At 40.5% G+C, this 25496-nt stretch overlaps 1 protein-coding gene across 1 annotated transcript in view; it reads right to left on the bottom strand.

The window, feature by feature from the left end:
• slc18a2 (solute carrier family 18 member 2) overlaps positions 1-25496 on the bottom strand; it is a gene marked incomplete at its 5' end in the record, with an annotated part of 38327 nt that continues 12831 nt past the window's right edge. The window contains 10 exons of the mRNA XM_080036523.1: positions 1-571; positions 3274-3407; positions 4056-4175; positions 4262-4325; positions 4882-4933; positions 6844-6922; positions 12851-12946; positions 21076-21136; positions 25180-25223; positions 25380-25469. Of these exons, the coding sequence (XP_079892649.1) occupies positions 464-571; positions 3274-3407; positions 4056-4175; positions 4262-4325; positions 4882-4933; positions 6844-6922; positions 12851-12946; positions 21076-21136; positions 25180-25223; positions 25380-25469 (848 nt within the window). The 3' untranslated portion in view covers positions 1-463. The remainder of the gene's footprint in view (positions 572-3273; positions 3408-4055; positions 4176-4261; positions 4326-4881; positions 4934-6843; positions 6923-12850; positions 12947-21075; positions 21137-25179; positions 25224-25379; positions 25470-25496) is intronic.

Here is a 25496-nt window from a genome sequence, read left to right on the forward strand (position 1 = left end):
CAAAACCTTTAAACAAACAAGAGTTTCTTGACGTACCACACAGTAACCCAATATAATACCAATTTGCACACCAAGGTCTGATAATATTCGTACTGGACAGTAACATGGACATACAGTTGACAAAAAATATACAACACATGATGTAATAAGATGGATTTATATATATTATTTTTAAACAGCAAAGCATAATGCTCAGTCTAAAAAGTGCTTTTTTGACACCTCTCCCCACTAAATGAGGCTGAAAAAAACATATCTCACGTAATGCACTTGCAACCACAGACCAAGGACAACTTTGGTTTGCTCCAGTATAACTGCTAAGAGGACACTGAACAGTGAAGGACATTCACATGGAGATATCGTGGCTGTTTTTTTGTTGTTGTGTTGCTGTCTTTATTCTTCTTATTATGTGTTCCTTTTTTATTCAACAAAATAGAGCTTCTAATGGGTTAACCTGCATGTCCTGTTAATCATAATCGTCGTACTCCGGCTCCATGCTTTCTCCCTGGGAGTGTGTCCCCTGTGTGGAGTAGGACCTGGTCTTCATGGAACAGTTGCTGTCCATCAGAATTGCCTGAAAAGACAAGAGTTGTTAGAAAGTGTTGTTTTCTGCCACCCTCTCCCTCAGTTAAGACATCTCTTATCAATCACCACATGTATTTCATTTGTATAGTTCATGCTCCAGCTTGGAGGAAGGTTCTGGGTAAGGGTTTTAAGTTCACTTAACCAGTTCATTCTACTATATGTGACAAGGCTCAGGGTTAAGACAACATTATGTTACAATAACACATTTATTGCGGTTTTGTTTTGTGCCATGAAAGCCCCGATGGGTTTTTTGGTTGTTGCTTTTGGTAGAATATAAAGAGACAATGAAGCAAACATCAGTGTGTGCCAGTTTTCCCAATGGATCTACATTGAAAGGGGCAATGGCAATGAACGAGAAAAAAAGAATCACGTGGACACTAAACACATCCCTTCAAATTAAAATTAATTTATGAACAAAGTGTTAAAGGTCTCCATTAATGTGAAATGCACTTTTTCATGTTTTTTCAACATAAATACGGTTCCCCGGTGTGACTAGAGACTCTCTCTAAAACAAAATAACCCTCTTTCTTTTCTCCACCTCCACCTTTCTGATAACCTGTGTTCAAGTTGCTCTCCCCCTTAAGACATCACAAGGGGAGAAGCCACGCCCCGTCATTACCAACCTAACTCAGCACTGGCTCTGTGATAAGCACAGCATACTGAAGTCCATCCCTACACACTCAGAATCCTGATCTAACAGATTGGAGAATCCCTAGTATAGTGAAAACCTTTCAAAATGGCAGAGGAAAAAAGTGATGGTGGGAGTGGCAGTGAGATGAATGGATGTCTGTGAATGCAATGGGGACCAGAATGATCGCAGATGCTGCACAATAATAAGAGTGGATATGAAGGCAAGGAAGAGGAGGTTCAGACACAAGCAATGTGCATGCAGCCCATCCATGTCCAGTTTGTCCACTCCAGTGATGGTGAGCTTATAGGTTCATAGGTTCTCTCCAATCGCTCAAACATGTTAAAACATGACAGTGTGCCTGAGTGATGCCTTGTGAGGACATGTTGGAATGCATTCACCTACAGCAGACAACTAGGCAACTTCTTTAAGAGAGTTTTACTAAGCCATTTGCATCATGGGTAATTAGGTTATTTAGACCAAGGTACTCATGTGAACATCAGGGAAGCTCTTTTTATCTGCCAATGCCATTGAGATTCCACTTGCATTCAGTTCAGAATGTGTACCATGCATGTAACCTTCCATATTCATCTTATATACAGAAGGAAGCACGCGACAAAAGGCAAAGACGTGCAAAACCTCATTATTTGTAATGAGACAATGCTATTTTTATCAAGCTACTCAATAAGAGGTATAGTATATCATTATTTCCTCATGTCTACAGAAAGACAGACATGAAACAAATGAGCGCAATAAAAGGTACTGAAAAACAACCGATTTTAACCCTTTCACGCATAGTGGTCACTACAGTGGACAGCTATTCAAATGCTGTTTTCTTGAATATGCATGGGTGTAGATCGCCTAGTTGCATATCAGCCACTACAGTGGACTCTTGTGTGTCATCCAATGCATTGCCAACCAGTGGCCAACCATTGTAAGAGCAGCCACAATTAGTTAAAACCAAGATGGCCGACAGGGAGCAGAAAAGTTGAGTAGCTCAGGAATATCCTGTAAATACTTCTAAAATAGGAGAGCCTGGCAGGTAAAAAAAATGTGACAACAACAAGTAACATCTTAGGAGTCATATAGTTGTTAAAATTTCCAATTATTGATTTTACATTGGGAGGAAATTATGTTTAATCACCTGTCCACTAAATTGGACATCATGTATCACCGACTTCAATAAATACTATGACTGCAGATGTGTTGTGCTTGAAAAAGCTTACTTTGCTGTAACTTTTTGGTTTTAAATCAATAGATTTATGTTATTAGAATGCAACTTGAAGTATTTGTGTAAAAAAAAAATTTTTTTTACAGATTATTCCATTATGTGTAAAACAGTTGGTGTCACTATGATGCCAATTTTCATATTAAAATTGCTTTGATGAAGTGGTGTACAAGTTAGTAGGCTGTACTACTGAATTACACCTGAAAAAGAGAAATTGGAGAACCAAGTTGTCTGTTATTTTCATAGAACATTTTGATTGAAAAAATTATTCCACGCTTTTTCATTAGATTGAAGTATTGGAATATGTTAATATATGTGAACAGGCATTGAAAATATATATTATTTTATAGTTTTCAGATAATATATAATTTTTTTCACAGTTTTGTTAAATAAATAAGGTCAAAATTGAGAAGTCAAAACGCATGGAGTCCACCCGAGTGGACATGTGTAAAACTCTCTGAAAAATGTGTGTTTAAAAAAATGAAGTTGTATTTTTTCTTTTCATGCCTAAAGAAGTATAAAATCACTTGAGAAAAAAATCCAGACTAAGGATATCATAATTCATGCATGAAAGGGGTTAAAACACAGACACTAATGGTTTTCCAGCACAGCGTCTGTGTAGCTTTGAAATAGCTTAGGCCATTTACCATACACAGTGAGACTTTGGGACTTGTCACGTATCTGTTTTTAGATAGTATAGCACTTAGATAGGGTTACTCAACAAAGCCATTAGAACTGAAAACAAGCTTGTTGACCTTATTTTCCATAGCTTCCATACTTCTGTGATTATGTAGGTTTTGGTTATTAGTTTTTATGTGTGTGTGTTCATTCTTACGATTTTCTCTTCTTGTCCTGGTGGATTCCTGAGGAAAATGCAAAGAGGAGCAAAGAAAATATCCACCACTCCAATGATGGTCATCAGCCAGGGGAAGCCAATGTTCTCAGCTATAGAGCCACCGATGGATGGACCTACATGGGTAGAGGACACATCCCACAGAGCTTTAGTTCAGGCCTGTCTGGGGGAAGGCAGCACTTTGCATCACAGTAACAACAGGGACACATTAGGGTCAATACTTAGAGAGTAACCTAGTACTTTCCTGGTAAAAAGGAGAAGTTGTACTATTGAGATTTAATATCTTCAATAATAAAAGCACCTCAAGTTAGTGATGTTATAACATGGTAATAATTTAGTTACAATCATATATGATTAATATCAGAATAATAAGGTTATATCAGGTAAGACAAAACAGATGTTATTTAATTTAAAAAAATCTTTGCAATACGATAGCAGGCTACCACAGGTAAACATCATTTATTGAAGGAAAACAATTTAATAGCGTTTGCCATACAATTCCAAATATTCTAATACATATTCTACATCACATACTGTGATCACTTGCATGGAAGCACATGTGGTAATTTTGGTTTATTAATTACAAATGAGTGCTACAAGATGCATAACCAACCTGTAACACCTATTTAAACCTAGGCACCAAGGACCAGAACAATTAGTTGGAAACACATAACTATGAATCACTGCTAACTGATAACCTTACTTGTAGTTAAATAGTCTGTAGGATTGATTACATTGTGTGTGTCTGTCTGGTACCTGCTTACCAAGAGCAAATCCCATGCAAAAAGCCACATCAGCAATGGCGTACACACTTCCATAAACAGACACATGCCGAAGGTCCACCAGGTAACCCATGATAGGCATCATGGAGGAGTCCACCATGCCTGGAACACAGCACAAACAATACATCTCTTCAATGTTCAGCAGGGAACATCCTTATTAAGCAGAATATAACATTCAGCAGACTTACCAATGGCAAAACCAACCCCAAAGTTGGGAATAATCAGACCATAGATGTTTGTAGCAAATGGAACCTAACAACAGACAGACCAAAATCAAAAAACGGGTTCATTCAATTTTAATTTACTTGTATGTATTTCATGGGAATGTTAACAACAAAATATTTACACTGAGGAGAGTGGATTGCTGCTTTTTTATTTTATTCCCAAATTATTGCAAAATCAGATTCCCATTGGCAGAATAAGATTTGTTAAAAAAAAGCAGACTACTAATGGTACTGATTTGCTGACATCTTTATCAAATAGCCTTTCATATTATCTGTGTTGTGTCTGAGGCCTTTTGGTAGCCATAGTTACTGGTACCCATCAACTCCACAGATCAAAGGAGACCAATGGTCTCACCCAGGTCATTTGAATGAATTAAGCCTCAGAGCAGTGCAATTCGGTTCGGTACAGCACGGCACGCATTTTGCGTTTCCACTGTCAAAAGTTTGGAAGGGTACAAAAATGAACAATGATTGGTCGACATTTCCCGTGCAAGAGATAAACCACTGTGTCTTCATCGAATGTATTGGCGGGCTACACTGTGTGTAAACTAATGGTGTACAGCAGCAGTCTCTGTCATACTTACACATATTACACTGACTCCAACCAACATTATTCCAATGAGAGCACAAAGCCATCTGTGAAGGAGAGAAGGCATATTCACTGTTATCTAACATGCTTTTACATATAAAGTATAGGCTGAATATGATAGCTATCATACCACATTACTCGGTGCCAAACATACGTCATCACTAATGTATCTATCAACGATATATTCCAGATATTGGTTCATTGCTGGGAAGTATATATGGTTGTATATCGCTATAAGCAATGTTTATTATTTTTACTTTTCATTGGCAGTCCATGATAAATGAACCTTTTATTTTATTTTATGTAACAACTTTTACATCATACAACCATTAGATTAGAAAAGTATGGGAACTTTATGAGATGGAGTAAATCACATATGCATTAAGGCTCCAAAAACCCACATTTATAAAGAGGTGGAACATTATAATGGTGCTATTAAAGTAATGCAGTTGTTCATTCTGTTTCATACTCTTCAGCACAGAAGGAAGTCTGTGAAATGCCCTGTCCTATGTTTTGATATCTATTCAATTAACTTATCACACTTATAATAAGCAGCAGTGACCATAATGTTGCAGTAACAGCAATACTAAACAGTACTGGCAGTATTTACACTGGCTCTACCAGAAGTAATGAAGAACTACCACATTTGGCAGAAGCAGCATTAAAGGTTGAGTCAGCGATTGTTGACAAATCGCCTTTTGTCCAAATCAGTGAATATCTCCTCACAATCTGCTACCTGTCCATACTGTGTGTGCGCTGAAAGTGGGCCACATTTTACAGAGCCTAGGCTGTGTATTAACACCATATTTTCTCCAGCGCAAACCAAGCCCCAACCACAGCGAGTTCTACCAGCACCCAAAGTGGAAGTGACACACAATGAAATTCACTGAGTGGCCACTAAGAGGTGGTACCAAAACAGAGCAATTTCTTATTGATTTGACTCCTGTGTTCAATAGGTCGTTTACACAGCATTATTAAACCTATTTACGGCCTGGTCCAAAAAAACATGCTAGTCTGTATGTTTAGGTCATATCTCCATGACAACACTGAGGGGGGTGCATTTTTTATTACGGTAGTTTTTATTCTATTGGAGGACTGGAGGTTAAAATATACAAATAATTAGGGGCGCGGCCTCTTGACTGACAGCTAGCCGCTGGCCCTCACTCTGCCTCGGAGGTGTACGTCAGCTAGATGGGGGTATCTCCCTCCCCCCGACGTCACATCGATGCCCTTTTTTGGTAAGAGGAAATGAGACGGAGTAGAAATCTGACAAGAAGGCGACGCGCATAGGCCAAGACGATTGGATGCAGATTAATTAACTGAGGTCAGCCAGGATGCAAAATCCATTTTATATACTATCTATGGCGCAAGCACAGTAAGGACAGGTAGCGGATTGTGAGGAGACATTCACTGATTTTGACAAAATGTGATTTGTCAACAAACATTTTCCAGAATGGCGTACCTCAGCATTAAGCTTATGGTGGTGGTGTCAATAGCATTAGAAGTAATAACAGTAATTGAAAAAGCAACAGGGCCAGTAGTGGTAGTTGAAGTAGCAGAAGTTTGATATGGTTAAATTGAGGAATTGAAAGTCCTATTATAACATTGAAGATGATTGGTCTACCAAAGGACTTTATTAGGAATAACCCCTTGAGATAAATTCATATCCTTTTCAGGGGGTCCTTAAAACACAAATGTACAATAAAATGGCAATACTCAAAACAAAATGAAATGTTGAATGGGAAAAACAGGGTTGTACATGTACACACAGAAATGATGTATGCACCTGTACCGTCAAGGCATCAATAGAGCCAGCCTCACAAACACTAAAAGCAGTGAAAACTAATTTAGAGAAGAGGAAGCAGATATCACAGCCACAGATGGAGAGGGAGAGGGAAAGAAAGAGAGAGAGAGAGAAAGCAAGCAGAGAGCAGATAAGGATCATTTCCCTCCTTACCTTCCCATCTTGTGCGCCAACGTGCCAAAGATGTTGGTTCCAATAAGGTAGGAGATGGAAGCTGGTAAGAAAGCAACGCCTGGGCCACACACACACACACACACACACACACACACACACACACACACACACACACACACACACACACACACACACACACACACACACACACACACACACACACAGAAAGAGATGAGAGACTGGAGGTGTGGGTAGGCCCTTCCAAGATAAGCAGATCTCTATCAGCGCTTCATCACTGACTGTAATGAAGACTTGTGCTTCCCACCTGCCAGCATACGACACACTAATATCCTGTTTCTTTTTAATCTGACCTAGACTTCATATACCACAAACTAATAAGACCAAAGACTGCAGGATGGAGGAGGGCACTTTTGCACTCCATCAAGTCATTAAGGGAAAAAAAGAACGTATAATATGTGAATGAGACAAAAGAAAATCTGGCGGAATTACTGGTGGATTTGTAATCAGGGAAACTCATCATTGATATTTCGGTACCAGAGCGCTTTTGAAAAATATTTTCTGAAAAGGGTTATATGATACTATTTTCTGGACATATTATAAGGTTAACATGTATGCACTTTTATTCTTTAAACAATATATTTATTGAATTTTCAATTTTCTTCCATACAGTGACAAAGGACAATCAGTACAATGTAAACAGAATCCTGAATGCCCCCCCCATCATAAAAGTAGTTGTGGTGACAGTATTAAGGATGACGGCAATGATATCAAAGGATAAATACACAATTGTAACATTTAAATTAGAAAGAAAGATAAAACCACAAACAAAGAATACAAATAAAATAAAAGTAAATAAATATTAATTAAGTACAGGAGCTAGACATGCTATTTACATGGGTCATAGTATTGACTTGACTAAGGTCGAAGTGCACCCGGTCAAGTAAGGTCTCAGAAGGGCTCTACAAGCTTCAATTATGGACATCATCATTTAGAGAAGGTCTATCTTGTAGAAAGGTTATAGAGTTATTAGAAGGTAAGTATGAAGACAGCTCTTTGAGCTACAATGATACACTAGTAGGCCTTTCACACCAAAATGAACCAAGAGTCAGTTCCAGGCTGGTGTTGGGGTCAGTTCAAAACTGGTTACAGCCTTATCCCAGTTATGAACTGGTTGGTTTCACATCGACCGGAGACAGCCATGGAGCCGGCAAGAGAGCAACGTCATGACGTCACTGTAAACGTGTGTGTACGTCGCCCGACGCCGCTGCTCTTGTGGCTAACGCTAAAGCTACCGCTAGCTATAAGCACAACAACAGCGGCGAATACGTCTTATTTTTACACGTGTTAGCCCTCGCTTTGCTTTCTTAACCAAACAGGACCCATACAGCGTATTCTCGCCGGTCAATTTGATCGCTACGTTCGGTAATTATGTTATGTTTACGTCTCGTAGTAGCGGTGTTTTTAAACATGGCGGGCATGAGGTTTTAGTTGGTCTGGTTGGTCAGGATAATCCCTCCCCCGGCCGCTGGAGCAAGCAGTTCACTTCAAACCCTGCTCAATCCTGGGGTATGAGTTGAACCGGTTTTTACGGCCCGTAGCAGGCTTTCTGGCGGTGTGAAACCAAAACACTGGCTCTAACTCCGAACTAGCCCAGAACTAGCGCCGATTTTGCGGCGGTGTGAAAGGCCTATTGGAGGCTCCTCACTTTTCCAGCGAATGGCTATACATTTGTTAACTGCAATTAGGGCTAGTCCCACAAAGCTAATTATTAACCCTTGGATTGATGGGTAAAACTGAACAATCCCCTAGCACTGTCAGGCTCGGGTTGGTTGGGATCTCCATCCTCACAATGCTTTTAATTATTTCCAGAACTTCTAACCAATAGTTCTAGCCTGGAAATCCAGACCATTATCTAGAACGATAGAGGGTCTGGCCACGATCAATAGTAATTCCCAACTCAAGGGGAGGCTCCTACTCGTGCATTTCAAATGCCACTGCACGCAATTGGATAGCACTACAACCAATCAGAGCAATGACCAAGGTGACGTATTAAGCCCCGTTCGTTTAGCGAACAACGGGATTAACTGTTAAATTAAACTTTTGCCGTGGTCGGTCGGCAAAACAGAACATTCATCTTACTTTCTTACTTTTAAGCATGACTCCCTGAGCTCTGCCATTCTACAGAAATCTAGAAATCGGACTGTCCAATGTTTTAAAGAAGGCTTTTGGAATTGGTGTTGGGAGCGCCTGAAATAGGTAAAGAAATTTGGCTAGGAAAGTAATTTTTATGCAATTTACTCGTCCAATTAGCGATATAGACTTCCACCTTTCCAAATCCGCTTCAACCTTTTTAAGCAGGGGGCAATAGGTGAGAGAGGAAACTCCATTTAATTGTTTGGGTATCTGCAAAGTGCAAACCAAGGTAGCATATACAATGAGGTTCCCACCAAAATGAGATGGTATCTCCTTGAAGTTTGTCCAATAGATGGCAGAGGGCAGGAAGTGATAGTGTTGCATTTGTCAGGTACAGCAAGATATCATCGGCATATAAAGAGATGACATTTTCCTGCTCCACCAAAACGCCCTCTATAGGGTGTGCCCTGATAGCAATTGCAAGAGGCTCTAACACCAAAGGGAACAGTAGAGGGGACAAGGGACAACCCTGATGTGATCCACGTGACAAGGGAAAAAGAGATGATATATTAGAGTTTGTTTGGATCATTGCTGATGGATTGAGATATCATTTGTATTACATTTGGACCAAAGTAATTTTTTTTTCCAAAACTGCAAAAAGGAAGGGCCACTCCACGCGATCAAATGCCTTTTTCGGCGTCTAATGAAAGGACAACTTCAGAGATGTTGATGTCTTGAGCACAGTGAATTATATTTAGAAATGTACGTATGTTGTCATAGGAAAAAAATATTTTGAATGAATCCGGTCTGATCCTTATTTATAATATTGTTTTTTAGTTCTGGCCATAGCGTTTTCAACCAATGGAGCGTAGCGTTAGTTCAGGCAGGGTACGGACGTCAAGCCGGCTGTCATCTGTGCACGTCAGCTGACAGCCAGGATACGCCCCTAGTACACCATTGGCCGTACACTCAAAGTGGCGCCTTATTTAAGCTGCTCTAGCCTACCTACTGGTGCTGCTTCCTCTGTAAACTCTTGCAACCCACCTCCACCCCACCACCTCCTTGTTAACTGTATTTGTCATCAATGTCATTTCTGTTGTCATTGACGCTGTTCTGTTCTACACCCTAGGGGGTCCTTGTGCAGATCTCCTCACCTTTCGGTAATCCATGTAGCTCATGGAGGTCAGAGGGATGGCTCTCTCTGCCTTAAAACTTTCCACGCGGGCGCGTGGAGGGGGAGGAGATCATGGATCAGAACCATACCGCCGTATTAATAATTGCAAAGTATTCTGCTAATTGAAATAAACTTCTACTTTTGACTAAAGTATTCCTGACTGAACTTGTGTTGTCAGCATGTCATACTCAATCCTTTTATTGTTTAAAGTCTTGAAGGTCCCCTCGTTTTGTGTCTGAAAATGTTTCCTCTCAAGAGCCTCTCTGATTCAACTGTCTTTGTGTGAAACAAATGCTGATCAGAAAATCAGATTCCCACACTATGGATGGTGAGGCAGTCCACTTATTAATGCTAAGCAAGTTGCCAATATTAATCTTGGTTCGTTTGACATAGTCTGTGTCATTGAGCAGGTGTATGGGGAATTACCATGGTCTTAAACTCTTTGAGGTGTTCTCTTGAGCTATATGGAGCATAAAATGAGCGTGGTTTTCCGGGTGCTTTAAGTCATGTAATCCAGGTTATGTATCAGGCTTGCATACAAATGAATAAATCGACTTTACACCCAAAAGTTTCTTCTTTCTGTTTGACGGTCGATCTTCTAGTTTTATAAGTTTGGAGCCTTAAGGTGCGAACACACTGCACAGCGCGGCGCGGCGGTTGGCCGCGCGAATCGCAGGTTCCGCGCCGCGTGGTCATTTTGGCTCATTTGTGTCCGCCGCCGGCCGCCGGCCGCCGCCCGATGACTCATTGAATGTGCACGCCCAGTTTCTTCCCGCTATTTACATCTCTCTCATCATCGTCGTCATCCTCACTGATTTGTTTTTGTTGGGAGCGTCTCTGAAGTAGGCTATTCTGCCTTCATCATCTCTGCCATCGGCCCTTGTATTGGTCTCACTGCACCTCTCACACATTTCTCCCCGCCACCTGCCACCCAAGCTTCGTAAACACACCCACACATGCACCCACACACACATACACACACAACCCGCCCACACACACACACACACACACGCACGCACGTATCGATGGCCGTGCATATAGGCTACACATTCACGCCGGCATATCAACATGTAGAGAAAACCCAAACAGATTTTCAGATGTTTAGGGAAATGTTTGGAAGTGTCAGTTGTCGTATTTAGTTTTTATTGTCTCTGCATATTCACTCATCTGCAGTACATCTTCCCTGGCTTTCTCTCCTTCTCTCTTCTATAATGTGAGTCTATTCCTTGCTCCTTTTACTAAAAGGTGTCTCATTAAACTGCTGTCATACATTTTATCGATGTGTTGGAACTTTCTCTCTCTCTCTCTCTCTCTCTCTCTCTCTGTCTTTTCCTTCTTTTTTCCCTTTATCCCTCCTTTCCCGACTGCACCGCCAGCCAGGTTTCACGTGTCTTGTAGCTCAGCAGACTCACCCGAGTGACGTCGGGAGGAGCTCAACGACGGTGATTGGCTATCGCGGGGCGGCCGGCGGCGAAAAGTTCAATATTTTCAACTTCTGCGGCGGCCGCGCCGCCCCATTCGCGCCGCGCCGCGCCGCCCCTGGCCGCGCCGCGTGATCCGCTCTCCGCCGGCCGCCGGTTCGCGCGGCGGCGCTCGAAATACATTGACTTTCTATTGAAACTCGCCGCGCGGCGATGTGCAGTGTGTTCGTACCTTTACAAAGCTATAGGCTATCAACTAACGTAAGCATCGTTAGTGTGAGCATCTCATCTCTGAGTTGACCAACTCTGAGCTGAGCAACTCTGGGTTATTGGTTTCAGAACAGTGGATCATTGTTGGGTCAATCACCTCTGAGTGTGCTCGCTCTGGGTGGATCGTGTGTGTAAAGCCATCGTCAATGGATCGCTGATAACATGATTCACCATGGAAACAGGATAAACAAATGCTTGATCCTCCCACTCCTAATAAAAAAATTATAATTCTCCACCCCTCCCACTAGAGTGAGAAATATTAATGAATGAACAATATGTCTATGTATGGTAGGCTATTCAGAGGAATTACCGGGGATCTTATCTCAGAACTCTGATCTTATCACCTCGGCAATTCAGAAAAAACGGGGCAAACATTTATTGTCAAGGGAAGCTTGTCTGTGACTTTGGGAACATCACACTAAAGATCGCATACAGCAACACATTTCAGCTTGACAGAAAATCTGCTCACAGATGTGAGAAAACTCCTGTTACTTAAAAAAAGTTATTAGGTCTTAGTGAAACACAAATAATTATTTCTGAATGTAGAGAATGTTCACGCTGTGTTAGGTGGATGTCTATATGAACGACACAAGGGCTGAGAATACTGATCAGATAAATGATCGATCAAATGCAAAATCATCAGGAAATGATAAAAACCCCCCGATGGAGATTTCTATGGAGTGATTTTGCTTCAAACTGTACAGCAGTGGTTCTCAATTATTTTCTGTCATGCCCCCCCTAGGGGACAGAAATTTTTTATTTACTTATTTATTTATCTGTACAAAACCACTGTATGAGTTTCTGGCACAAGCATTCTGCATACAATCACATTATTAGATAACAAAAATTAGCTGAGATAACTTCTGCAGCAAAAAAATTCAAAGTTCAGTTTATTAGCTCAATGTACATGCGCGTGCATGTACGTATGCATGTTTCTGTGTGCCCTCATATTTGATAGATGCGCTATGTAGATGGAGCATTAAAGATTGAACATTTTATCAACACATGAAGAAATATTTCTAAATACCTAGCTGCCATTTCCTGGCACACATGGTCTCCATCATCCAGATTGGCAGCGTTGGCTCCATCATGGCAATGGCCATATTTCCAAAACAAATGGCACCTGGAGAGGAAGATGGAGGATAAGTGGGTTCAGTATAGTTTATATAATTTATAATACAAAATACACTTTTTTATGTTAATATTAATATGGGTTCTTGGTGCGAACAATAAAGAAGTATGACATTAGGCCTATATAAAAGTTAAAACCCCAAACTATATACAGTATATAAAAAAATATATTTACTCTCTCTCTCTCCCTCTCTTTCCTTACTGTGTTTGCATAATAGCGGATGCCCGCAGGACCTGCAGGTCCCCTCAGTTGTTTTTCGGCACAGGTTTTCACATCACTCGCTTTACAACACAATTTCAAGCCTGCTCTAGCACCTCTAAATCATTTTATTTGCTTTGTGTTTGGCTGACAAAGAAAGAGCATCTATATTTATCAATATATTTGTCAATTCAGTTTATTTATGTATTTCCCTCCTCTTTTCCCAGCACCATTATAAATGCATTATCATGGGGCACCCCAGAAGCTTAACTGGTAGAGTGTGTACCATTCTTGCTTCCTGCTTTCCTACTGTGCAGATGCTCTTCGGCTTGCTCTCTCCTCTACTTGCACTTTTTGCTTACATTCTTATTTTTCCTCGATAATACATTTCGCAGCAGCTCCTGGATACATACAAATCAATGGGACTGTAGTTTACTTTTATTTTTATAGATACTACAGGCATTTTTGGACATTTTTACAACCTTCTCAATAGAACGTGAGGAGGCCTAACAGGACACGCCTGTGGTGACTGGAAGCAGGCACTAAGCTAAAGCTAATTAGCAGCAAGATGCCTCCCTTATCAAACGAGGACTATCAAATACTCCTACAGAGGATTACAGCACTGGAAACAAAAATGAATCGATTAGAAGTGAACATGGAAGTGAACGGACTATGTGGGAACGACACCACTCTATCAGTGACTTTAAACAGTGGACAAGATCAAGCTAACACACAGCTAACTAGCACCGACAAGGTTACGAAGAAACAAAAGGACCGTGTCCAGGTTAGTGATAACCCTCCCTGGAGTCGTCTTGGTGCAAAGCCAAAGAGAATGGAAAAGGGGGGACGGATAAGCGGCAGGGCCAGGGCCGAGCGCCATGAGATGACTGATCTGGACGGCTGGCCTGCGTTATCACCCAAGCACTGTGCCTCCTCAACCCCCGCGCCTAGGAGGCCGCAGCCATGGATAGCTGCAAAGGGAAGCGGTAACAACGACAATCTTCCACAGCAAACAAGTATGCAAGTGTCGAACAGGTTTACTCCACTGATGCAAGTCCCTGGATTTTCCTCTGATGACCAAGATAACATAGCGCCTTCACACAACAAGGTAAGGCCCGAAAGCAAAGAGCCACAGAGAGAGCTAACAACCGGGCTAACCAAGCTAACAACCGGGCCTGAAAATCTGATTGTGAGACTTTTCTGTTAGAGATATGAAAAGCATGTGTAATATGGATACCAAAGTACTATGCTTTCCCAATGATATGGTGTCCGACTTTGAAAAAAGAATCCTGGACATTGCAGCTGCACACACAACTGTAAAGAACATCATTCTGCACATCGGGTCAAATGGTTTTATAAAGCAAGAGTCTGAAATGTTGAAGGACTTTTAAAGATCTCTTGAACACGGTCAGCTCACTAAAAGCTGAGGTGTTTATCAGTGGTCCTCTGCCACCAATCAGAAGAGGACCTGAGAGATTCACTAGATTGCTTGCACTGAACACGTGGCTTTCAACTGCGTGCCTTGACCACTCAGTGCATTTTATTGACAATTTTAACACTTTCTGGAACCACAGGCAGTTGTTTAAGACAGATGGACTCTGCCTAAATAAGACAGGATTAAAAGTATTCATATCGGGGGCGCTAGAGCGCATGCGATGGATAGTGGATAGCTCCTCTCCGATAAATCGAGTTTTACATAAAAAAAGAAAACGTATTGCACAATTCCCACTTTGAGTGCTGCTTTGTACTTTACTACCGGGAAAGAAACAAAATGACCCGTAAAAAGCCGAAAACTAACGGTGAAAGCCCATCACCCCCGCCGGCTGAGGAGGGGGCGAACGGCGAGGCATCAGAGCTAACAATGGCGGACGGTGCCCCTAGCTTGGCTAGCTTGATATTGCTTCCTGATTATTTGAATCTTGCGCTCCCTGCACGAGCTACAAAACAGCTTCACGACAGCTGGCGTCGTAATAATACTACCGCTTTTGTTCAAAGGTGTCGCCAACGTGCCGACTTACTCGTAGTAGCTTTAAGCAACATTATTTTGAATTAGGCGATAAACCACATACTTTGCTGGCCCGCCAGCTCAGAGGGCAACAAGCCAGCAGATCATACATACAATAAAATCTAGCAGAGGTGTGGCTTTAACTGACCCGAAACAGATAAATAAACGCTTTAAGGAGTATTATCAGGAGCTGTATAAATCCAAAGCTAATGGTGATATCGACGCATGGTTAAAAAAGCTAGACATACCAAAACTAGACAGCGCCTCCCGCGAGGCCTTAAACTCTGAACTGTCCCCTGCAGAAATCACGGACGCTATCAAATCGCTGCATAACGGCAAGAGCCCTGGGCCAGATGGCTTCGTAGTTGAATTTTACAAGAAGTTTGCTGACCAAGTAACCCTGATCCTGCATAGAATGTTCTCCCACTCAGCCGAAGCGAATAGGCTCCCACCAACACTGTATAACGCAAACATTTCTCTCTTGTTAAAACAAGACAGAGATGAAACTAACCCGTCCTCATATCGACCAATTTCTATGCTTAACTTGGATTTCAAATATTTTACAAACATTCTGGCAAATAGACTAAACAAATGTATAGAATCCATTATTCACACAGATCAGACCGGGTTCATCCCCAATAGGTTTTGATTTTTTAATGTTAGGAGAGTCCTAAATATTATGTATAACAAATTCGACAGCTCTTCCAAACAAGCTGTTCTGTGTCTGGACGCGGAAAAGGCTTTCGATCAGGTTGAGTGGGGGTACGTACTCAAGGTGCTGGAGGAGTTCTGTCTTGGGGCCCCTTTTATTTCCTGGGTGCGTTTAATTTATGCCCATCCCACCGCCTCCATTCTAACAAACCAGGAAAGATCCACACCCTTTGCCCTTCAGAGGGGCACGCGCCAGGGTTGCCCCCTCTTGCCCAGTGGTGAAGCGGTGCCTGGAGAAGTGGGTATACTCTAAGAAGTTGTACCCTTATTTCCAGGGGCCTAGACATTGGACAAGTAGCAGTGTCTGATGTGTGTTTATCCAATCATTCCTGTTTATTTTTTGAGAGTACAATTTCTGTGCAAACAAATGATCAATCAAAAGTAATCAAAAAACGGTATATTACAGAAAATACCAGTGAAACATTTATTCAAGCATTTTCTTCAATACCCCCTCCCCCTGTAACTCAGTTAATGAGCTTTTAGACAACTTTAATGGGAAAATCACAAGCGTTATCAGTGTTTCCGGCAGGATTTCTTCCAGCAACGGTGCTGTGGTCCCCGAACCCTCTAGGAAGGTCCGGGGGCATGCACATTGGACCCTGTACATTGGAATCCATGAATCTGGTGCACTTTGAGAGGAGAATATGCACTTAAATCCTATTCACACAGTACTGTGTATTACTGTAGATAGGATTATTGGTGTTGTAACTTTGCCTTTTGTGTCTTCATTTACAGTTTGACATTTTTGTGTAGAAATTAATATTTAAACACAAAATGCCACAACGCAAAAATAATTTACACAATTTATTTACAGATTTTTGCCTAATGCTTAAATACTTAAAGTGGTTGCTATGCCCAAAGCATCACAACCTCTGACTTTTGTAACCATGCCCAAAAGCACCAACCCTACAAACACAATAAGTGCTTTGCACTGTGTTTGAAATTCTCCAACACACTTCTTGCAAAACACTACACACTGGTTTTTACATAAGACACATTGTTCAAAAATGAAATCTCCTGCAATCATGGGCAAAACACCTCTCAGGATCTACCACCTCTCTCTCTCTCTTGTTCTCCTTGCTTCTCTGTCACTTATCTTTCCTCCCTTACTTGGTCTACCTGTATTTTCTGTAATAAACTTGAGCACTTAAACAACAAGTAAGAAATGCTAGAAATCTTATTTGTTTCCTTCAAATTACCCTATATACATGTATTTGTAATGTTCAAATAATATCACCTAGCATTATGCATTCAAATCCAAAAGAAAATTCTCATTAGCTTGAAAGTTTGCTTCCCTAATTTGCTTTACTAACCTCAGCTCCTCCATTGTCCCCGTCTGCCTTTCTTTTTCACCCAGCTTTTTAGACTCATCTGCAAATGTAATATATATTATTTAACTATGTATATATACTAGTGCTGTCAAACGATTAAAATATGTAATCGCGATTAATCGCACATTTTTATCTATTCTAGCCTAGATGTCCCTTGATTACTTTTTGTCCCATTATTTTTTCTCATTTTAATGCTCTTATCACACCCATTCTCTACACCCTTGTAATTCAGTGTATTTCTTCTAAAATATCATAATTTTCAATTCAGTGCAAATAGACAACAATGTAGATCCCACCCACCCATAGAACAGCACACACAAACATAATTGGAACTTCCTTTTTTATTTAAAAACCAAACCATAAAACAACATAGTCTAGCCTATATAAACTAAAGTTGTTGTAGGCCTAAATGTTTTGGGAGTCGTTCATCCACAACCATCCATGTGTGCTAGTGGTTGGTATACCGCTCCTGCAGCAGAGGCTTCAGTCACCCTTGATAGCGAAAATTTAAGTGAAAATGAATGACTGGCGGCTGCCACTAACGTTCATGGAGGTTTTGGGGGGGGCGCAGGGTTATAAGTAGGACTTTTGCAAATGACAAGCTTTCTTTTCTGTTTTTTTTCCGCGTAGTCCCAGTCACAACACGGAAGACTAGTGAAGGTTGCGCAGCTGAGCTAGGAAGTGCTAGGTTCCGGTTTCTGCTTCAAAATAAAAATTGACTTGACGTTTAGCCATTTTGCCAGTTAAATGATTTGAATGTGAAGTTACGCTGTAGGACATGTTCCGGTTGACTTAACAGTAACTTAATGGCGAGCCATATGAATAGTTTGTGGTGTTTCAGTTGATGCAACAGCATGTGAAAAAACACAACGTTTGCTAGGCCATAAAGAGCGTTAATCGCGCGATAAAAAAATTAACGCCGTTAAAATGGGTTTGCGTTAACGCCGTTAATAACGCGTTAAACTGACAGCACAAATATATACATTGTGCACAGTGCATCCCTTAAGAGCTTGTACCAGCCTTTTAACCTCTGAGCCCTAAGCCATTTTTGAGATGTTTTGGTTCACCTAGATTTATTCTCTTATTAAGATTGCATTCATCACCCCTATAATGCATAGCTGTCAAGCTATCATTTATTTGGGTCACAACCTGGACTATCAGAATATGTGTGCTGCAGTGATGTCGTTTGAATGTAGGAAATTATTAATTAGACTAAAAAAAGCAAAAAAAAAAAGGCAAATTGATTAAGCTTGTTATTGCTTAAAACACTTCTACTTAGTCTTGGGAGTCAAAAAGTGATGAGAAAATTCTAAAATAAATATAAGTTATACATAATAGAAACTATTCATAATCTTTTAAAAAGTCCATAGGCTTTTTCCCTGCATTTATGCTAATGACCACATGCTTACAGGCAATTAGCATAAATCCCTAACTAAAATTTGCGATGAAAACTGATTTTATATGGCAATAAAGAACAACATCGGATCTAACAGCATGGATTCATTTTTTAAATTTCCCGAAAATACCTAGGCTACAAGCTCCTGACTGGATATAAGCTCCTGTAAAGGCTATGAGTAAAGGTTAAGAGTATGTGAACGTGCTGGAAACACTGGTTATAGATGCTATTGCACCCACTAAGATGAAAGTTGTCTCTAGTAAGAAGAAATCTCCATGGAGAAATGCCCTGCAGGTCAGACTAGAAAAAAGAGAGTGCCGTAAAGCAGAACGCAGGTGGCGAAAAAAGAAATCTCCAGGTTCATTATGATATCTTCAAAGACAAACTTTGCACTTTTAACTCAACTGCAAGGCAGTCTTTCTTTTCTGACATCATCACCAAAAACAACAACAATGCACGGGCCGTGTTTTACACTGTTGACAGGTTAACAAACCCTCCTGTGCCAGTAGCGTCTGAACATCTCTCCACAAGAGCCTGCAATGAATTTGCCTCTTTCTTTACTGACAAAATTAGACAAGCGGTCACCGCATCAATACCAAGTTCAACATATCTGTTATCCCTGTGCCCACTTAAAATCAATTAAAATGCATGACACAATTGTATCTGATCAACCACAAAAACCTGGATGACATTATACAACTCCTCCTCCTGTTGCCTTGACATTCTGCCCACAGGCTTCTTTAAAACCGTTTTTAGCTGTATGGCCTCAGATGTTCTACAAATTGTAAACATGTCCATTCGCACCGGTGTATTCCCACAGGCCCTGAAAACAGCAGTCATCAAGCCACTTCTTGAAACATCACTCACATTTCTAAGCAAAATCATTGAAAAAGTTGTCTATCAACAGCTAAATAACTACTTAGCAATGAACAACTGCTTTGATGTCTTCAAGTCAGGATTTCGACAACACCACAGCACGGAGACCGCTCTGGTTAAAGTACTCAATGACATCCACTTAAACACAGACAGTGGCAAAAGCTCTGTCTTAGTTTTACTTGATCTCAGTGCTGCTTTTGACACTGTTGACACACAACATATTACTAGATTGCCTTGCAAACTGGGTTGGACTTTCTGGAACTGTACTAAACTGGTTTGAATCCTACTTAAAGGACAGAGACTACTATGTGTCAATAGGCAATTTCACATCTGAGCGAACAAATAGTGAATGTGGGGTCCCCCAAGGTTCCATTCTTGGGCCTCTTCTGTTTAACATCTACATGCTCCCACTAGCTCAGATTATGAATAAGAACAAATTATGCTACCATAATTATGATGACACACAAATTTACATAACCATATCACCAGGAGACTATAGTCCAATTCAAGCACTAAGTAAGTGCATTGAACAAATCAATGATTGGCTGTGCCAAAATTGTCTTCAATTAAACAACAACAAAACTGAAGTAATTGTCTTTAGTGCAAAAGATGAACAATTAAAATTCAGCGCACAGTTTAAATCTGTTATGATAGAAACCACACACCAAGCCAGAAATCTTGGTGTTGTTGTCATAGACACAGACTTGAATTTCAAAAAACACATTAAATCAATTAATAAGTCAGCCTACTACCACCCTAATAACATATCAAGAATTAAAGGGTGTTTGTCTCAGCAAGATTTAGAAAAACGTGTCCATGCATTTATCTTTAGTAGACTTGACTACTGTAACAGTGTCCTTGCAGGCCTTCCAAAAAAAATCTATCCGACAGCTTTAGCTAATTCAGCTGCTCGAGTCCTCACCAGGACCAAAAGATTGGATCACATCACCCCAGTTCTGAGGTCTTTACACTGGCTTCCTGTCACTCAAAGAATTGATTTTAAAATATTGATGTTGGTTTATAAAGCCCTAAATGGTCTAGGGCCAAAATACATTACTGATCTGCTGATACGTTATGAGCCGTCCAGAGCCCTTAGGTCGTCTGGGACCGGTTTACTTACAGTCCCCAGAGTTAGGGCTAAACAAGGAGAAGCAGCTTTTAGTTTTTATGCACCAAATCTCTGGAACAAACTCCCAGAGAACTTGAGGTCTGCTGCAACTCTCAGCTCCTTTAAATCTAGTCTGAAGACTTTTCTTTTTCCATTTTAACCTGTACTTTTTATTTTATTTAAATGTTCTGTTTCTATTCATTCGCTTTTAAATGTTTTATTCATTCGCTTTTCTAATGTGTATTGTGTATTTTAATCTTGCCCCTGTAAAGCACTTTGAGTGGCCTTGTGTCTGAATTGTGCTATATAAATAAACTTGCCTTGCCTTACCATTAAGGCAAAGTCCTTGTTACACCCTCTCTATCTTGCTGTAAAAGCATGTAAATGCCACAAAAAATCCCCAAAAATAAAAAAGACAATATCACACATTTTCTACTCCAGAGTGGGGTGACATTAGGTTTCCTCACACCTACTGTCTTGATAGTATTTCCTTACCAGCTGCGATGAGAATGTATGGATCCTTCATGAGTGTCAGCAGTGGGGTCCCCTGCTGGCTCTGAGAAGGACAAAGTCATCACTCTCAGTCAAAAGGCCCACATGTAAAAGACTCAGGATTTAAATGTCAGTGGAGTGTGCTTTAGTATTTATATCATTTGAATACTTATTTTGCACACAATATGTCTTTACCATGAAGAAAACCCCTCCTCCCAGTGAGATATAATGTTAACCTTTGAGGAACTCATTTTGGTTGCAGTTAAGCACTGACTCAAATCACTTATGTATAATATTTAGTATTACATTTTGATATGCTAACTGTCCAATGACAATATTATTTTCCAGCAAGAAACTATGAACAAGTAATGCACATATGAAAGTGAGAATGAGATTTCCTGCCAAATACAAGCAATTTATAATTAAAATGGACAATTGTTTCTTGCTGTAAATCTCTTACCCCTTTCACACCGGCGCGAAATTGGAGCTAGTTCGGAGCTAGAGCCCAGTTAGAGACAGTTTTTTGGTTTCACACCGCCAGAGAGCCCCCAGAGGCTCCCGGCTGTAAAAAACAGTCCAATCCCAGCTCCAGGATTGAGCTGGGCTAGAAATGAGAATTGACTACGTCAGGGGCAGGGGGAGGGATTATCTTGACCAACCAGACCAACTCAAACCTCATGCCCGCCATATTTGAAAACACTGCTACTACGAGACGCAAACACAACATAATTACCGAACGTATCGATCAATTCGACCGGCGAAAATACGCTGTATGGGTCCTGTTTGGTTAACAAAGCAAACCGGGAGGCAACACGTGTAAAAATAAGACGTATCCGCCGCTGTTGTTGGGCTTAAAGCTAGCGCTAGATTTAGCATTAGCCTCGGAGTAGCGACATCGGGCGACGTACACAGACATGTTGAATTCAAATGTCTATTAGATGTTCATAATGGTAATCGTAATGTTCAGATTTGATCATTTGCATCAAAGCCCTTATGATAATGATAATGAGAGGCTTTATTTAAACGCTGTCCATGCAGTGGTGGTGATTGTAACTTTGTCGGCTGTAAACGGAAACTAATGGAGATCGCGGAAGCCTTTCCCCTCGACAACGGTAACGTGCCCCGGTTATCATTTCAGCCTTAGTCCACGGCGTTGATAGCTTTCGTTTCAGCACTAGGCTATGTGATTAACTATGAGCATTAAATAAAAGCTGCGTCTCAAATGCCGAGGACAGCAGCGAGGATGACCTGCTATGCCACGACCAAACCAGAGCATAGGATAGATGACAGCGAGAGTGATCACAGCGGGGCAAAGGAATGTGTGTGTGAGGCAGGGCCGGCGGTAGCCAGGGGCAAGGGTGGGCTCAGCCCATCCCAATGTGCGCCCTGCCCACCCAATCAAAATTGAAGATTTTTTATTTATTTTTTAGGTGGAAGTCCAGACCCACTATCGGACAGACCTGTTCGTTCGCTGTCCAAGAAAATGTAAAATAAAATTCAGACAATTATTTAATACTATAGAATATACTATGCATTGCCTCTAAGGACAGCCTGCCTCCAAGTTACCCACCCGCTTATAGTGGTCACTGGTCAGCAGAGTCGGACCGAGGCATAAGCGAAATAAGCGGTTGCTTAGGGTCCCGACTGCCAGGCCCCCCCCAAAAAAATTAAAAAAAATATATAGGGGAGAGTGGCCTAAGTTGTGCAACTTTTCACTCAAAGTGACTTTAAAGTAAGGCCTTGACAGTAAAGTCTCCAACTCAAATATGTACATATATTTCAGGGTGCATCCCTGGCAATAAAAACTTTGGATCTGGAATAAACTGTCTTGATACACAACTTGCCCCCGGTGTGGTGTAAGTTGTGCGGTGGAGAGAATACCATGGGGTGAATTGTGCCATTGATATATATCTCATAAACTGTAATGCAAGACAAATCCATTAGACAATCACTTATTTAAGGTGTATTTAAAGTAAATAAAGTAAATAGTTGACAAAGATTGAAGGACAATTTTCTTAAACAAGGCCTAGCAGATCTAATGGTTTTACCTGCAAAGCTCACAATGACAAAGTCACCATCATCATCTTTCTGGCCATCTGAACTCCCATCAGTGGTGTCGTTAAGTGGAATTGAGATGTCACTCTCTTCTGAGCTACTGTAGACAATCACTTTCTTTTGGTGACCAGCGTATACAGCCATGCCACTGGCACAACTCTCAGAAATGTACTTTGCACTAGTTGCTCCGTGCTTGTGGAACCAACTGCCACCTGACAAATGTGATTCCCCTACATTTCTGCCTTTAAATCAAGGCTCAAAACCCATCTGTACACCCTGGTGTTTCCTCCCCATTAACTATCTTACCTCTGCACTACTATCTGTGTTTATGTGGATGTATGGGCTTTACGTCTTTTATTGTGGTTATTGTTATTTTACCTTCATTGTTTACCTACTGAATGCACTATGTACAGCACTTTGGACAGTGCAAACTGTCATAAATGTGCTTTTATAAATACATTTTACTTACTTACTTACTTACTTATAACTCACCCAGGCCCTTTGGCACAAATCACCCCAATCCCAGAAATTTGGATAATAAGCATGATGCAGCAATTTAGGGCTGACATCGTGCTAACTGTATAGACTCAAAATGTAGCATACCAAAGCACTAAAACATGTGTCAAATGTTTTCAAATTGTCTATAATTGTTCAGACATAATAATCAAAAAACCTTGATCATGGAAATTTTACTTTGAAAGGCAAAACACAGTTTTTTGAGCTTAAATGTGCTTATATCCTATTCCTTGTGTCTCCCGTCTTTACAGGATGAGTGAAATGGATGGCTCTTCTTAAATATGTGGTCAGATTTCCAATTTCTTCCACGGTTTTCTAGAAAAAAGGGGTGGCACAACTTCCAAAATGCACAACTTTATACTATATATATATATATATATATATATATATATATATATATATATATATATATATATATATATATATATATATATATATATATATATATTTTAGTTTTAGTTTTTAGTTTGTGGGTTTGATATCAACATCATATTATGTTAATGTAAATTATCATACAATAAAAGGAATACAATGTTTTGGTAGATAGTTAATAGCCTAATAATTGAATCAGTTCATCTGGGAGGTAATCCGAGTTTAACTGATCACATCACGTTCACGTCCATGGCATGCACAGTGTGTATTGAGTTTATTTAAAAATATTAGAAAATGGGTCTGCCCTCAGTTGCCCATGCACTGTGTATAGTCTATAGCCTATTTCAGCCTCGTCTGTGGAAAAAAAGATAGCTGGACAACAGAGTTCTTCTGCTTCGTTCCTCTCACTGCATTTAAATGCATTAATATTAGAGAAAAAAGTTCCCGTAAAAGAAAAAGAGAACCATGCCCATCCCAGAGGACCCTGCATAATGTTATTTTAAATGTATATTTTGATGGAAAATCCATAAATCCATGTGTCGGGGGCGCCCATAGCTCAGTTGGTAAATCCATGTGTCTCCAAATTATTAAAATTAATTAAAATTCCTCAGATTTAGCCTCTTAATTTTCCTCTCAGAGTGCACCAAAAAATCTGCTCTGCGCACGAGCATAACGGGTTTCTCTGCCCACCTACTACTTCTATCTGCCCACCCTAATCTTACTGCCTAGAACCAGCCCTGGCGTGAGGAGTAGCCTATAGTCTGTGGGGAACACAGACTATAGGCTTTTTAGACTACTGTTTATTTGCAATGAAGAAAAGTGTTTTATTCAATGCGTTTTAATTTCTGTATATTATTTTAATAAATCAAATCTTTATAAAAGAAACAAGATCTGGTCTTCAAATCTTTTTTCCAAATTTGAGTTTTGAAAAACGGGGGGTCGTCTTGTTATCAGGGTCGTCTTATATTCGGACCAATACAGTTTGTTGCATGTCAGCCACCTTCTCTATTTCACTCCCCACTTCCTGTTTATTAAATATCCAATTAGAAGAAGAAAAAAAACCTGTTTAAATAAACACTCTATAAATGTTCTGCAGCTTTAAAGGTCATTTTAATGAAGAGGGATCATCTTTGGGAAATGAATAATCAAGACAAAGAAACTCACCTCTGGTTCCACCTTGGTGGGCTGGAGGACAAATAACTGCAGAGCTGCAGAGACACAGCGAATCAACTTAAAGCTAAAAGAATAGATTTTATTTTAAAAAATGGCTGTATTTTCTTCAACGTTGTTCAAAAAAACACTCACACATTGTACTTGGCATTTCTTCTACAGCGACTATGGATTAAGAAACATTGCAAACGTACCTCCGTCAAATAAAGCCAGGAAAGCCAGAATAAGGAAAGGAGCCGTCTTCCCAACAAACTCATACATCACGCTGCCGAACGGGGGTCCAACTGTGGAGGAGCGTAATGTCAGGAGGA

Source organism: Ammodytes marinus (assembly GCF_949987685.1).
Source record: "Ammodytes marinus genome assembly, chromosome: 11".
In the NCBI taxonomy this organism is placed as follows: domain Eukaryota; kingdom Metazoa; phylum Chordata; class Actinopteri; order Uranoscopiformes; family Ammodytidae; genus Ammodytes; species Ammodytes marinus.